Source organism: Eumetopias jubatus, unplaced genomic scaffold (assembly GCF_037043125.1).
Source record: "Eumetopias jubatus isolate StellerSeaLion01/CBP00866 unplaced genomic scaffold, mEumJub1_p1.0 scaffold_4, whole genome shotgun sequence".
NCBI classification, from domain to species: Eukaryota; Metazoa; Chordata; class Mammalia; order Carnivora; family Otariidae; genus Eumetopias; species Eumetopias jubatus.
This window is the reverse complement of record NW_028274810.1, coordinates 28,576,233-28,591,893: the sequence shown is the minus strand read 5'-3', so window position 1 is coordinate 28,591,893 and position 15,661 is coordinate 28,576,233. Positions and strand designations below refer to the sequence as shown.

General features: G+C 44.9%; 1 protein-coding gene across 1 annotated transcript in view; it reads right to left on the bottom strand.

Annotated features, from left to right (window-relative positions):
- Window positions 1–15,661, bottom strand: part of BCAR3 (BCAR3 adaptor protein, NSP family member) — a 109,826-nt gene that overhangs the window by 59,174 nt on the left and 34,991 nt on the right. The window contains exon 3 of the mRNA XM_028087680.2: window positions 15,078–15,117. Within this exon, the coding sequence (XP_027943481.2) occupies window positions 15,078–15,117 (40 nt within the window). The remainder of the gene's footprint in view (window positions 1–15,077; window positions 15,118–15,661) is intronic.

Here is a 15,661-nt window from a genome sequence, read left to right as displayed (position 1 = left end):
TCGGCACAACATACTACTCATGTGTCAATATTTCACATATGTACCCCAAGTAGACACAATTAGAAATATAGCCCACTATACTTCTGATCCTGAAAATTCAGGGGAAAAAAACCGATGTAAATAGCAGATAGTGGTTATTATGTTTAAAAGCTTTACCCCGTGGCATGTACATTCATACTTGTTTTGGATATGTGAGCCAATCAGAATTCCGAACACTGAATGGTTCAGGAGTGGACATAATGGACCTAAGTTAGACCAATCAGAGTCCTTCCCTGGGATTTTTCAAACCAGAGCAGAGGAAGAGGTCTCCTTTCCCCACTGGGCCATAAACTTGAAGATGAAAACCTAGTACAGCCTACGGCCATGTGTCCCCACTATACACACAAAGTGATCGGAGTGAATGTGGCCAATGTGCTGAGAAGCAGGTACAAGGACTGAGAGTCTGGACAGGCCTTCCTTCTCCAGAATAGTCATCAAGCCAGGCTACTCCACCCCTGTCCTTGCCAGTGGTAAATCTCCTAGCTCACATCATCAGTTTCAGACTTTACCAATGTGAGATTAAGTAAAATTTGAGATTGAGACAGAACGCATTGTGCTGGGCTCTACTGGAGTTCACATGTATGAGAGATGATCTCTCTATCTGAGAAATTCTCAAAAAGAGCCAACATAAACTGATGTTACATGAAAACATGTATAATGCACACCCATTAATAACAGGGCTGTTCCCTCGTGTTTCAGTGATGGGTGGAAATTAATGGTGCCTCACAGCCTACTGCAAGGATGTTCCATTAAAGAGTTGCCTTGAGTTCTCAAGGAAGAAGCAGACATGAATTTGCCTCCAGGAAAAGGGAGAGGGATTCATGGAGTTGGAATGTCTTGTGCCACTGAATGTAGGTGTGAGTTTTGCTCCCACACCCAGCACTCCTCCCAGGCTAGGGGAAACCACTAACAAATGGCTCATTCAACCCTGCTCATGCAGCAACAGCACCCTCTTAAGTTCCTGGAGGACATTTCCAAAGGCTATTGTGTTTTGTGGAAAGACAGAGGACCTAACCCAGAGGTACTGAGACAGTACCTTATTAGGGTCAGATGGACTTTACCAGTGACAACTGATTACCTGGGAGGGCAACTCTCATGATTCTTTGTAGGTCAAAGAAAGGGAAATTTGCATTATCCCCCAAATATATTCAAATCTTCCCCAATTTACTCCTTATGTAGTCCTTTGGTGAACACGGCCCAGAAGGAGCCTCGGAGCCCTGGAGCCCTGGTTCTCGGTCTGTGTGGCCCTACGAGGCTTCCTTCACCTACTGCTATTGCTTTATTTACCCCAGTGAAGGCCCCAGCTCCCACACTGAAGCTCTCATTAAAGTGACCCGTGTCCTTGTCTGTTTGCTTCAGGACTTATTGTCTTATTCATTGTCAACACTCCAATGCCCAGAAGGATTGGGGCCAGTGCCTGAACAGGATAGGGGCCAGAGAATGTTTGGAGAAAGCACAGGGATTGTCCATCTGGGCCCATAAATACCTTGGAAAGAAGATGCACAAGAAGCACAGATGCATATTTCTAGACACAGTTCTTATTCATTCCCATTGCAAAGAGATAGGGACCCCCCCCCCCAAATAGTTCAGAACTACAGAGGCCTAAGACATGACTTGCCACACGAGGATTATGATCCTCATTGGCTGAACCAGGCTTGCCATCCCTACAGCTGGATTAGGATTGGTCCCTTCTTCAGCCCCTCAAAAGCACTCTACTCTCCACTGTGAGCTACTTGGATTTCCAAATGGAGAGAGGCTCCCAGAACACATGACTCCCAACTCCTACCACCTGCACAAGCAATCCTTGAATGCTCTGCAAACCAGGAGGTAAGAGGGTGCAGCCCTGTCCTGCCCTGGCTTGTCCAGCAAAGACCCGGAGAAGACAGAGGAGAGGAGACTGGGCCACGATGGACTCAGTTGGCCATGATGGACTCAGATGCTTCAGAAAAACACCCACCTGGTCCTGGGAAAAAATGAGAATCCAACTGGATCCTGGTGGTCACAGGAAATAGTCCATCAGCTTCATCATTGCTTCTGAACAAAACGCTCTTTTGAGAGTGTGAATGGGGGCTTTATGTAGTTAAGTTCTCATCCACGGGCTAATAAATATGTGAAATGCCCTCTCAGACCAGGTTCCTGCAGCCTGGACACTGAGGTCATTCAAGAAACAATTAGATGCCATCTGGAGAGAGCTGGGACTCAAAAGGAAATTGCCTCGCAGGGCCAAACAGCATGTTCTTGTTCCCAGGGTCTGACACATCCTTATCTTCACTGACATAAAGGACGGATGGAGCTTGGCCAGCTAATCCACACTGGGAGCACAGAATGGGCAAATGTGGCAGCAATTAATAAAAGCTTGAGGACCAGGAGAATGTTCATATTCAGTCTGCCTCAAGTAAATTTATCCCTTAACTGCACTTTCACATCCAAGCTGAGCATCTCCGCCATAAACCAGACCTTGGCCTCACCAAGCTTTGGGTTTTCACGGTTTTAATATAAAGCAAACAGAGCAGAACAGCAACTGTTTCTGGACCAGCTCCTCACAGTGTATAATGAGCAACTCGATCATAGGAAACAGAGTATTTACTGAGGCCTCACAATCCACTCAATTGTAAAGAATAGGCTCTTATTTCTAGGATAGATTCTCAATCTTTTCTCATTTTTAAATGAAAATTTAATGTCTCTTCTGTCTTAATAATCACTATTTTTAAATGTAAGTGTTATTATTTTTTAAAAAACCCACTTAGCTAGAGAAAAAATATGGATTTAGATCAACAGGAGATGATGATTCCTGTTCTAAGTGTTTCTGTGGCTTTATAACAGCTCTTAAGTAGCAGGAGACCCTCTCGGACAGTGATGTTCAAAGTGCAGCCTATGGGCCTGCAGGGGCCTTTTGGGGAGTCCATAAGGCCAAAACTATTTTCATAACAATACTGAGATGTTCTGGGGCGCCTGGGTGGCTCAATCGGTTTAGCATCTGCCTTCGGCTCAGGTCATGATCCCAGGGTCCTGGAATTGAGTCCTACATCAGGCCCCCTGCTCTTCTCCCTCTGCCTGCCACTCTCCCTGCTTGTGCTCTCTCTGACAAGTAAATAAATAAAATCTTAAAAAAAAAAATACTGAGACTTTTTTGCCTTTTTCACTGGGTTGACATTTCCGCCAATAAGGTGAAAGCAATGATGGGTCACACTGCTAGGACCTTAGCACAAAGCAAGGGAGAGGCACCACACTGGATAAGGGGTCACTGTATTTCTTAACTACCATTTTTTAGAAAAACATTATGTTTTAAATATTGAAAACACAATTAAGTATTTCTCTAAAAAATCACCGGTTTCGCTGAAGAAATCCTTGACGACGCAGTAAGAATTACCTGCTTTAAATCATAGTTGGACTCTTGCGGCCACATCTGGAGCACACACGTGGCCCTTCTCCAGCAGACCCAAGTACAACATTGTCTTGAGGGAAAGCGACTGTGTGCTCAACTAGCTGCTTTTTTCATGGAACACCATTTCTACTTCAAAGAATGTCTGACAAACTGTGGTTATTCAGATGTGGGTATTTATCTGGCAGGCATTTTCTAAAAAAGGAACAAAGTGAGCCTGTCACTTCCAGAACAATGGACAGTATTTGTTGCCAGGGATGAAACCTGAGCATTCAATTGAAAAATCAGAATTTGGGGAAACTTGTATTCATGACCATGAGCTTGACAGCTTCCCGATACTTTAGTAATTTTTCTGATAAGTGGTGATAATAAACAAAAGTGAGTTTTTAATATTGTATAATGAAATATGTTAACATTTTGAATATCTGCACAATCAGAAAACCAGTATTTCTCAAATGCCCAATGCATGGTGGTACAAAATCACACATGAGTGTGTTCTAGGAGACCAGACACTAAAGAGATTTGCAAAAATGTACAATGCCATTCTCATTAAATTTTGTTTTGGAAAATGATTATTTTTTACAAAAATAAGTAGTTATTTTTAAATGAGTTAACTAAATATTAAAAAACTCCTATATTTTAATTTCTAATACAATAAGCCAATAGTTAAAACTCACATAACTAAAACTCTTTGGTGTCTCAATAATTTTTAAGAGTGAAAAGGGGTCCTGAGCTTAGTTTAAGAACTTTGGCTCTAATACACCTGAGCTACTCATTTTACATAATTTTGATTGAAGCTCAAGTTTTTAGCATATTTATGAAGTAGACTAACAGAGGGCTATTTTTATTTTAATAAATAACTCTACTATAAAAACACTAACACTTATAGAGAAAATTTGGAAACTGAGAGAAATGTGAACAAAAACTCCCTAGTTGCCAGGAAATTAATTTTGACTTACTACTCAACACTCAATCATGCTACTCCCAGTTTGTCTCTTACAGAAATTCTCACAAATGTGCACCAAGCTGTCTGAGTTGCAGGCAATGCCATCTCTCCAGTATTTTTTAAAGATTTATTTATTTACTTGAGAGAGACACACACAGACAGCACGGGGTGGGGGGCAGGTAGGGGCAGAGGGAGAATCTCAAGCAGACGCCCCCCTGAGCCCAAAGCCAGGTTCCATCCCACGACCAGGAGATCATGACCTGAGCCAAAAACAAAAGTGGGCTGCTTGGGCGCCTGGGTGGCTCAGTTGGTTAAGCGACTGCCTTCGGCTCAGGTCATGATCCTGGAGTCCCGGGATCGAGTCCCACATCGGGCTCCCGGCTCAGCGGGGAGTCTGTTTCTCCCTCTGACCCTCTTCCCTCTTGTGCTATCTCTCATTCTCTCTCTCTCAAATAAATAAATAAAATCTTAAAAAATAAAAATAAAAATGTTAAAAAAAAAAGTGGGCTGCTTAACTGATTGGGCCACCCAGGCACCCCTTTTCAGTATGGTGCTTCGCTCCGCTGTGCTCCCACGCACAGCCAATCCAGCAGGAAATCCTAAAGACCCTGCCTTCATATGAGACCAGAATGTCCCTTCTTCACCACCTCCTCTGCAGTCACAGGTCCAAACTACCCTGACTCACCTGGATAGTCCCCGCGGCCTCCCAACTCCTCTCTTCCTGTTCCCGCCTTTGCCCCCCAAAGTCTGCTAGCAACACAGAAGCCAATGTCATCCCTACATGGCTCCCCACCTCACTCCACAAAAGTTACATATGGGACCCATGCAATCTGCCGTGTCCCCTCATCACTGTCTCACATCAGCTTCTGCTACTCTCTCTTGCTCAAGTTCACACTTGCCTTTCCAGCCCCTCTGGCCTCATGGCTGTTCCTTGGTGGAAGAAGCGAACTCTTATCCCACTCCGCCTGGGTACACATGACCCCATAGGCTCAGGGTCTTCCCCATTAATCTCTAACATGCCGATAATCTGTTTTCTGCTTCACCTAATACCCGCTTCCTTCTGGACATTTTTTTTTTCAGCTGTCAAATTGCAATTCACATATAACTTTTTCCAAGGAGACTTCTTGGTTACCACAGGTTAAACTTCAGATCCATGCCAACCCCTCTCGCACAAAATCTACATACCGTCTCACAGCATCTTAGAGCCTTTTTTTCCCAAGAATGTAAGACAATTCACTCTATTAATAAAATGCCTTAATGATTTTAATCTGTATTCTATAAAGCCAACAAAAACCATATAAAATATACTTTAAACACAGCCCTTGGTTCTGAGGTTGTGAATATGTTAATAATTTAATATCGAAAGCTCCCAGAATAATTAGACGTAACTGTAGCCAAATGCTGCACTAGTATGACATTTTTATTACCCCTAGAGGGCAGAATTTAACAGCAAACGAGTCCAATGCTAACAAGCCTGGCCTCCCAATTGGGAGCTGAAGAGTTACTGGGACCGTGTAGCTGATGACAAGATCTCCTGAGGAACTAAAAGGTCTGAGCCAGAGGCTGTCAGAACTACACCTTTACAAAGTATATATACCTCTGCCTAAATGTGTGAGTATTTAAGGTGATAACAGTGACCCCACCGTGTTTGTCCTATACCAGGTTGGCAAGAGAAGGTAGACTGAGGTTAGTTATAGGAACTTCCCTGCTTTCCTTAAATAAAATCACTGAGGAATTTCTGGAAAATTTTTAGAGATGGGAATGTTACCTGCTTTGGGAAACTTCAAGATCTTTAGAAAAACCTCATTCTTTCTTCCTTCAATTTAAATGCCCTTTGCATCTGGTTTTACATGGTCATCAGTCAGCCAGGCAGTCACTAAACATTAAGAAGACAAGAAAAGGTCCTTGCCCTCAGAACTCACATTCTAACGAGAAGAGGTTTTGGGGTTTTTTGTTTGTTTGTTTGTTTTTTAAATAAACAAATAGAATTTGGGACAAGTGCTATAAGGATGATACACAGAGTAATGAAATAGTGTGACTTGGTGAGGCAGCTCTTAGCAGGGGGGGTCAGGGAAGGTCCCTCTGAAGCAATGACATCTGAGTCAAGAAGGACCAGCCACACAAAGAACTAGGGTGATAGTTACTACATGAGTATTTACTGAGTGCTATCTACATGTCAGGCACTGTGCTAACAACTTTACATGTATCAACTAATTCAATTCCTACATTCTCCCATCTAGTGTTAAGGAAATTGAGTGCCAGAAAATGTTGGAAACTTGCCTGAAGTCACCCAACCGAGAAATGGCTAAGTTAGAGCTTTGTGTCTGTGTTACTTATGAGGCTGCTCTAACAAAGTACCACGGATTTGGGGGCTTGAAAATAGAAATGTATTCTCTCAGTTCTGAAGGCTTGGTGTCCAAAATCAGGGTGTCAGCAAGGGCTACATTCTCCCTGAAAACTCCAGGGGACCACCCTTTCTTGCCTCCTCCTAGCTCGTGATGGCTGTAATCCTTGGTGGTGTTGGCTTGTGCACACATCAACCCAATCTCTGCCTCTGCGGTCGCATGGCATTCTCCCTGAGTGTCAGTGTCTCTGTGCACAACTTTCTCTCTTCTAAGAACACCAGGCATTGGATTAAGGCCCACCCTAATCCAGTGTGATCTCATCCTAGTGTGATCATATCTGCAAAGATCTTATTTCCAAATAAGGCCACATTTAGGTAGTAGGGGGTTAGTACTTCGCTATGTCTTTTGGGGGAACACAATTCCACTCACTTTAAACCACTCAACTTCAAAAGAAACTTCCATGCCAGGGCAGTAGGAAAAGCCAGCGGGGGCGGGGGGGGGGAACAGTGACTAAGGCAGATGGTAATAGATGAGGTTAGGAGTAGACAGGCCGGCCACACACAAAGGGTTCTAAGGTCCAATTATAACATGGAGTCTAGTCTGACGCCATAGCTTGAATTCCTGCTTGCATGTTCGTTTTCCAGTCTCTTTGTCACCTCTCCACCTGCCATTGCCTGGGATCTCAGAGGTGTCCTTCTACTTTCCGTCGAGGATGAAGGCTGCAGCATAGAATACAAATAGGAATCTAGCCTTATCCCACTCACAGGCCAGACAAGGCTCCTTGGAGCACCTCTAGAGGGCAGCTCCAGGGTTTGACCTTGAGTCAAACCATCAAGTTCAGGAGGCCCAGGGCGAACTGACTTCTGACTTGGGACACCGAGAGAACCCATCTCAGGCTGCACTGGCAGAGCAATCTGGCCTGAGGACATTATCCAGACAAGCCCCAGGCAAGAACAGTCACGATTCAAGCACCTGTGCTGTCCCCACATGCCTTTCAGCCAGCAGAACTGAAGATGGCAGATGTGACAGGCCCAGCGGGGAGCCGCTGCTCACAGCAGACAGGTCCACCCCACGAGCTGCTGAGATGTGTCCAAATCGTGCAGTGCCGCCACAGCATCATCTCTGTGATTGTGCAAGGTCTCACAACCTGCACAAGGACTCACTGCTGTGTCATCAGGCAAGATGAAAGTGACGTCAGTGATGCAAGGTAGCACCATGAAGTGTTGGCATGAAAATTTTTGCTGAAAGCCCGCTACGCATTACTGGGAGGTAAAACAGGGAGAGTGTATATGTATATAGTCTAGATCTGGGGTCCGCAAATCTCTTTTCTGTAAAGGGCCAGACAGTAAATACATCAGGCTTTGCTGCCCATTCTGTCCTATCTACTCAGCTCCACGGTAATGGTGAGAAAGCAGCAATATGTAAATGAATGGGTGTGGCTGTGTTTCAGTAAAGCTTTCTCTATGTTGAAATCTGAATTTTTACAATTTTCACATTCTTTTGATAAAAAAAAAAAAACAACTTAAATTGTAAAATCCATTTTTAGCTTGTGCCGTACCGTAACAGGCGGTAGGCCAGATTTGGTCTCCTCCAGCTGTAGTTTGCTGATCCTCCCAGTCTAATGATATCCCCAAATGCTCATCAATTAACATAATGTCACTGGGGTAATAAGGTCTCCAACTGGAAGTTTCCTGTCCTCCCTTAAAATATTCACTGGCTTCTGGCAAGATGCCAGACACTCTTGTGAACTCTGGAATTCCCCCAGCTTCCTCTCCCTCACCTCCTCCAGTTAAGTCCACATGGAGCCGTCAACTCACCTAATAAAATAGCTCTTAATTCTCTAAAGGGCCTCCAGCCCCCGCCCTGACTTTCCATGCCCACTGCCACTATCTAAGGTTAGGCTCTTGATAACACTTGGCTCCCATCCCTCGCTCCACTGAGCAATTACTAACACATGGTATATGCTCCAAACTATCTGTTGAATGAGCCAGGGCTGCAAAATATCCACAAGCTCAGCACTTTCTCCGTGTGATCAGCAGTCTGAGGTGGCCTGTCTCAAAACCAAACATTTCCCCTATGGGGGTGGCAGCACTTAAGGGCTAAAATATGATAAGGTTTTAGTTTGCTTTTTAAAAGTCAGGCTCACTGAGGTATAATTTACATACATTAAGAGTCACCCTTTTGAGGACTGTCCTGTGAGCTTGGAAGCAACCACAGTCAAGGTATTTCTATCATTCTAAAAGTTCTTTTGTTTCCTTTTGAGGTGGACCTCTTCCCTACCCCTTTTCAACTACTGATCTGTTTTCTGTCACTAATAAGTTTTTATACGCATCCCACAGTCCATTCCTTTCTAGGCTATCACGCCATTGTACGGTGCGCTACAGTTTCTCCATTCACCAGTTGAAGGACATCTGAACTGTTCCCGGTTTTTATCAATTATAAATAACGTCACCATCAACATTCACATATAGATTTTGAAATGAACATACATTTTCATGACAAGATTTCACTTGTAAATGCCCACATTTTGAAAGCCCCTGCGGGAAAGGGTTCCACTGAATGAGGGACTGTCCTCCATCCCTAGTCTTGTGTCTTGCCACCCTGCCTCAGCAAATTGTTTTTAAATTGTAGTAACATTAAACCTCCCAAGAAGATTTACAGAGAACGTTTTCGGGGTGGAGTGGGAGAAGTTGGACAGGCAGGCGCTCTCTCCGGCTCCTCTGAATGTGAGCCCCGGGGCTGTTTCACATTCACCACGGGCAGCGTTTGATCTTCTGGTCCCACAGGGCACGATGCTGGCTCTGCGGATGTGCACACTCAGGCAAAAACCTGCAGAGCCAGCCAATCGGGCCGTTATTTGGTTCATATAACTTGCTAAAATCGCACGGAATGTACAGCGTGCCATTGTTTTTGTAAGTCCCTTTCATGACTTTGTTAGCTGGCTAATTCAGAGCAGACTGGCCTGTTTCCCCTGCTGGAAGAAAAGACGTTCGTCAAAGGCAGCTATTTAACCGTGGCCATGGCTGCAGCCATCTTGAGCACAAAGCAGAGCTGCAGCCTCCCAGGCCCCTCTCCCAGGAGCTCCCCAATCGCAGGCCCGCTTATTCTTGGCGCTGGAATTCGCATAATTACTCCTCTTTTAATCTGCTGGGTGACCTAATGTAGCCCCAGCCTGGCCGCAGGAAGAGGCCTTGCTGAGATCTGAGCCTGGGGCAGCCTGTCATATCTGCAAGGCCCTCTCAGAAAGAGCATTTCAGTGCATTAACCCCATAAAGGACTGATTGCCAAGGCACTTGGGCTCCGGAGCTGCTCCTGCGCAATGGGGGTGGGGGGGAGGGGGCTGAGGCGGGGGAGGTGGGGGAAGGAGGTGCAGGTCCCCACTCAGGATAATGCCTCAGTCCTGTTCCTTTCCCAGCCTGTGAAGGAGCTCAGAAACTGCAAATCATTTCATAAAAGCTCACAAGTGGTTCTAGCAAGAATCCACCCAGGCTGCCTATAAAAGAAAGGATATTTGTTCACTAGGAGGCTAGCCAGACACAAAAGGCTGCATTCCGTCTTGACACTTGCTAACTGCGGTCGCCTGGAGAGCAGGCCTTTGTCCACAGGCGGGCATGGTGCTGTTTACAGCCTGGCCGTGGAAAGGGGCTTGCCTACATCTTGGCTAATTTGAAAAACAGTCATCCTGATTTCCTTTTCTACTTGTCTTTATTTTCCAATTTATCTTTCTTTAAGGGCATTTAAAAATGCAAAATCTATAATAAACACTTCTTTTAAAAGAAAAATTACCCAGCTCTGCCCCAATCACCACCTCCCCTAAAAAAATATATTTTTAAACCATTCCCAGAAAGAGATGCTTTATTAAAATGACTGTAAGGCTCGTATGTGAAGAAGCTAGAAATAATCTTCAGTCTACAAGGAAGATAGGTCTAAAGGGGGAAAGGACGAAAAATAATGTAAGTTTATAAAATTTAGTGTATGGGGGGGCAAGTCTGGAAACTTAAAAAAGTAGCCCCAGGAAAAGAGTGAAAAGAATGATAATGAGTGAAAATGAAAGTAGGTTTCATAGGTTCAAGAAGGGGTTACAAAAGTGAAAGCATAATGGATGGTAAGAGCACATGTAGGAGTGTTGAGGTACATGCCCAGTTTTTTGAGGTAATATGATGGACGGGCAGTTACCAGCTCTCATATCCTTGGTCTTAATGTCTGAGACACATGTTCCAACCAATATGTCACTTCTGCTCATAGCGACAGATGATCAAGACTGATAGATTAAGAACCTCTTCCCGCTTGCTAAAAAAACTTTCCCCTCCAGCCTATCACAGGTATAGAGAATACTAAAAATGTTCAAAGGACACTGACCCATCCCCTGATGTTCTAATTGTGAGAAGATGGGACCCACAGAAAGAAGGTGGTAAGTCCACAGTCACAGAGAGTGGGCTGGGCTCCCCTCCCTGAGGGTTCTTCAGGGCTGTGTAACTTGGAGTGTGCTATTGGAATGCCATCTGGAAAGGTTAACACACTGAGCTATTATCACCCATTCACATTTTAGTACAATTATTTCATCAAATGTTCTAAGCAGTTACCTGACATAGGTCTAAGAAACAACACTGAATAAATACATTGTAATGGGGGTAAAAATATGGCAAGAACCGAATGGGGCAGCGAGCAAGTAAAAGAGCCCAGAAAATAAAGCCTTCCTCACAATTTTGCCTAGGGCTATCTCCTCCAAAAACTATTTCCTCTGTTTAAAAAAAAAAAAGTTTTTATCTCCAGTAAGGTATGCTAGGTACACAGAGGAAAATTCCAGCGCTGTACACCACTAAGCAAAGTCACAAATGATTAAAGGAAGGTGGAGCCGCTGTGGACGTTTCCGCTTTCCAACCTGGAAGAAGTGGTTTCTTTCGGGTGCAGTGAAAAAGACAATCCATGGTATTTCATTACAGAAAAGGACCTCATGATTACACAAAACAGTTAAAATCAGAATTTCAAGATGATCATGTTTTGAGCTACTGTGGTGGGGTGGGGAGTAGGGAGAAGTGAGGGCTCGAAAAATAAGGCAAAAGTAGAAAAAGAAAAAACAAAACTCCCCTAACAGTCAGAATTAAAGAGACACAGTGGTGAATGAGATTCCAAAATCCTCTGGCCGGTTTGGAGCTGCTCTAACTTTCTTATCACATCCAAACATGGAATTCAGCGAGTAGGGTCTAGGTGCTGTGGGGAGGCTCCAGCGGAAAGGGAAAGGACTTCCGTCAGCCCCCCCCCCCCCCCCCCCCGCGCACATTTCCCTCCACTACTACACCCCCCCCCCACCCCGCGCGCAGAGGAGCTCCTGGTAGCCTAGCAACCGCTGACCGTACTTGTCCCCTTTCACGCGGGATTAATGCGTTTCCTTACAAACTGCACCCGGTGTTAGGAGGGCACAGAATCCAAACTGGACAGAAGTGAATTTTGGATTCATTCTCTACCCAGCTCTCTCGGCCACCATAGTACAGCCCCAGCGCCTCCCACCCCCAGTGCCTCAGTTCCCCCAGGCCCACGGAAGTGAAGCCAGTCCCAGATAGATAGATAGATAGATAGATAGATAGATAGATAGATAGATAGACAGACAGACAGACAGATAGACAGATCGATCTCTCCCTCTCTCCCTCCCTCCCTGACACTGGGAAAACCAAGTGAGGATGGTTAGAAAGTCTCCCATGGGAAGGAGAAGGCACTTCAAGACAGAGACCCAGAGCTCTCCATCAGAGATCAGACTACCCCCATTATGAGGTCCCTAAAAATGTGCTCCTTTGCATCTTGGTTTTTTAGGCTGATAATCTGACTATACCAGAAGGGGACCCTACGTGATGTAATGAATTTTACAAAGAATCTCTACTTTTCTACATGCCCAAGAGGCATTAAGTGCACCAAGGGCTTGGAGGGAAGTAACAGCTCAAAGTCAGGGGGCACCAAACTGCATCCCAGTTTATCTATAACTATCTCACCTCCCTTATTTTCTGTCACCCTCCAAATCACTAGGCACCAGCTGGCACCGATTTACAAGGCCTTCATGACATGGACTTGTCAGCCAGGCTCGAGAGGGTGGCCAAGTCTGAGAAAGGCTAGGATGAGCCTGCACTGGCCCAAGAAGCATGACACATGGGTCCATTTAGACCTTGAGGTCAAAGGCTTCCATGAACGTGCTTTCAGAGCTTCAGTGACCATAGAAGCAAATGAAAATACCCCACATTTGCCCAACAAATCCCCAAACCATCCCTCCAAACCAGGGGCAAAATGAGGATAAAATTAAAAAAAAATATATATATATGCATGCGTATATGCATCCAAGAGGAGCACAGAGAGTTCATTTATAAAGCCCTAACTAGACTGAGACAAGGCTGGGAGCAAAGAGTGACCTTCAGAACACCTCAACAGGTCCTTGGAAAGAAGTACCCTCGAGCCACCAAGGACGGTCCCATCACCTCTCACTGCTGGGGAAGGCAAAAACTGCCGAGCAAGACAGACACCACTGAGAACCCCAGTATCTTTTCTTACCCAACACAACTCAACTTAGAATGACCGACATTCATGAATGCGACACAACAGCTTAAAGAATACTAAAACAGATCATTCCAGAATCTATGCTTAGCTTTATAATTCATCACCGGATTATCTTGAAGGCTTGGACAGTGAGAAAGGAAAACCAGGTTTCTGGAGTGCGGGAGCCAGCAGCGAGCCCGCCGCGGGGGACAGCCACTTTTGGAAACATGGCATGGGTGGCTTTTAAAGGGCTGCCGTGATTTACACACTGCCTGATGCTAGGGCACATTTTTTTATGTCGTGCTCAAGTCAAATCATAGTCTCCGTGAATAGCACCCCTCTAAGGCTTTGCAGTGTACAACCTGCATAAAAAGATGCATCCAGAGGCACCTAGACATCATTTATAAAGCTCTCTTGTGATTCTGACATGACAGCCATGCTGGCTTAGGACTGTACATTTGCTGCAGTGATAACTACAGCTCAGACATAGACTGGGAATGAGAGGGCGGCAAAAAGAATACCCATTTCCATCCAACAAGCTTTACGACGACTACTACCCACTGCCGTCCAACAAGCTTTACGACGACTACTACCCACTGCCGTCCAACAAGCTTTACGACAACTACTACCCACTGCCGTCCAACAAGCTTTACGACGACTACTACCCACTGCCGTCCAACAAGCTTTACGACTACTACCCACTTCCGTCCAACAAGCTTTACTACGACTAATACCCACTTCCGTCCAACAAGGTTTACTACGACAACTTCAAGCCACTCAGTGATTCTACTGTAGGTTTCTCCTCTATCATCCATCCTCTGGTCTAAAGAGAGAAAAAAAAACATGAAAAAACAACAGGCCTAAATATCCCCAAACTGCGACACTGCCCTTAGAATAAAGAGGATGGAATGTGGCTCCTGGGACACAAGCACCTTCAAATTTAACACATGCCATGATTTCTCCTAAAAGTTAAGGATGTATGTTGTCATAAATCCAAGAAACACAGTGTGACAAATCAGAGTTCTCTCTTCTGTAGTAGGTACCAGATTTCAGTTCTCAAAAATAAAATAAAGCAAACATATACACCCCCCAAAAATAGGGGTGGTGGTGGTGAAAAGCATCTTTTCTTTCTGCTCAGAAGGACATTATTGTTTCAGAGTATTGACTATTTAGAAGCACTGAATGTCAGCCCCACTGGAAAGCAGCATATGACCACAGTTCCTGGTCCTAGATGAGCTACTACACAGGATAGTGGCTGTCGGAACGGAAGGCTGACTCAGAAAACCTCAGGGAGCCTGCAGTCCTCCACGGAAGATAAACGCAGGCTCACAGTTCATTATCTACTATCCCCAAAAGCCAAAACACTCTGAAAACTGAAAAATTTTAAGTCATTTGGCAGCAAAACAAACCTCACCTCTTTTGGTGGCAAAGCGTGAGCTGAGCTACATAAAATCATATGCAGTCTATTTATCCCACTTTGTGTGAATATTCTTACATCTCACTGCTAAAATAATGAGTTTGGGTCTGAGTGCTGGCCCTAGCTAGACCCCTTTGAGGATGTTATATATGTGTACCATATTACCTTCCAAAAACAATTCTGAATTTTAAAACCCATCTAACCCCAAGGGTTTCAGATAGGAGGAAAAAGACTGTAGACCTCTAATAGGATGACATAAGACCCCTACAAAAGTAACTGAAGGCCTAAGAGAGTCAAATTACCCCCTGGTTGTTCCAATCTGAGCAGCTTCCTACACAAGCCAGACTGCAGCATTATTTGGCAACACTGTTAAAAATGGGAAATCTATTACACAGGGTCCTAGTTCCACCTTAAATCCTGGTTTCCTACCTTCACATATTCCAGAGTTGGGTCCAGAAGATGCTGATCCCTGGAAAGAGAAAACATAAGTATGAGAACAATTGGGAACAACGCATTCTTGTGCTGAGTAAAACGTATCCAACGTCATGTTCACGCTCTTCATTCAAATTATGAAGACGGGCCCACCTCCCAGGCAATCCTCACGGCAGACAGATAAGGAAGTTAGAACAGATACAGATCCCTGCTGGGGGCAGGGGTAGGGGGTAGGACACCACCATAATCCGTCTAGAAGCTCCACCTGCTTTCTCATCAGAGTCAGGCTCCAAATGTTAGACTAGTTCATGTGCTAATTCTAGATGCACTTGAGCAAAAAATATTAGCCTAAAAATCTGAAGCACAGAACAGCAAGGAGGATAGAGGTGGGTGTCAAGCAGGACTGGATGCCCAGATGAGGGGTCCTCTGGACCAGACAGCTGTGTTATGCCCTCTTTGACAGAAGAAGATGGAGGCTCACGCAGGCCCGGCGGCTGCCCAAGGTCACCCAGTCGCGGGGGCAAAAGATGGAGTCTGTAAACCTAGCTCTCCTCCTAGACCACATCCTCCTCTTTGTTTAA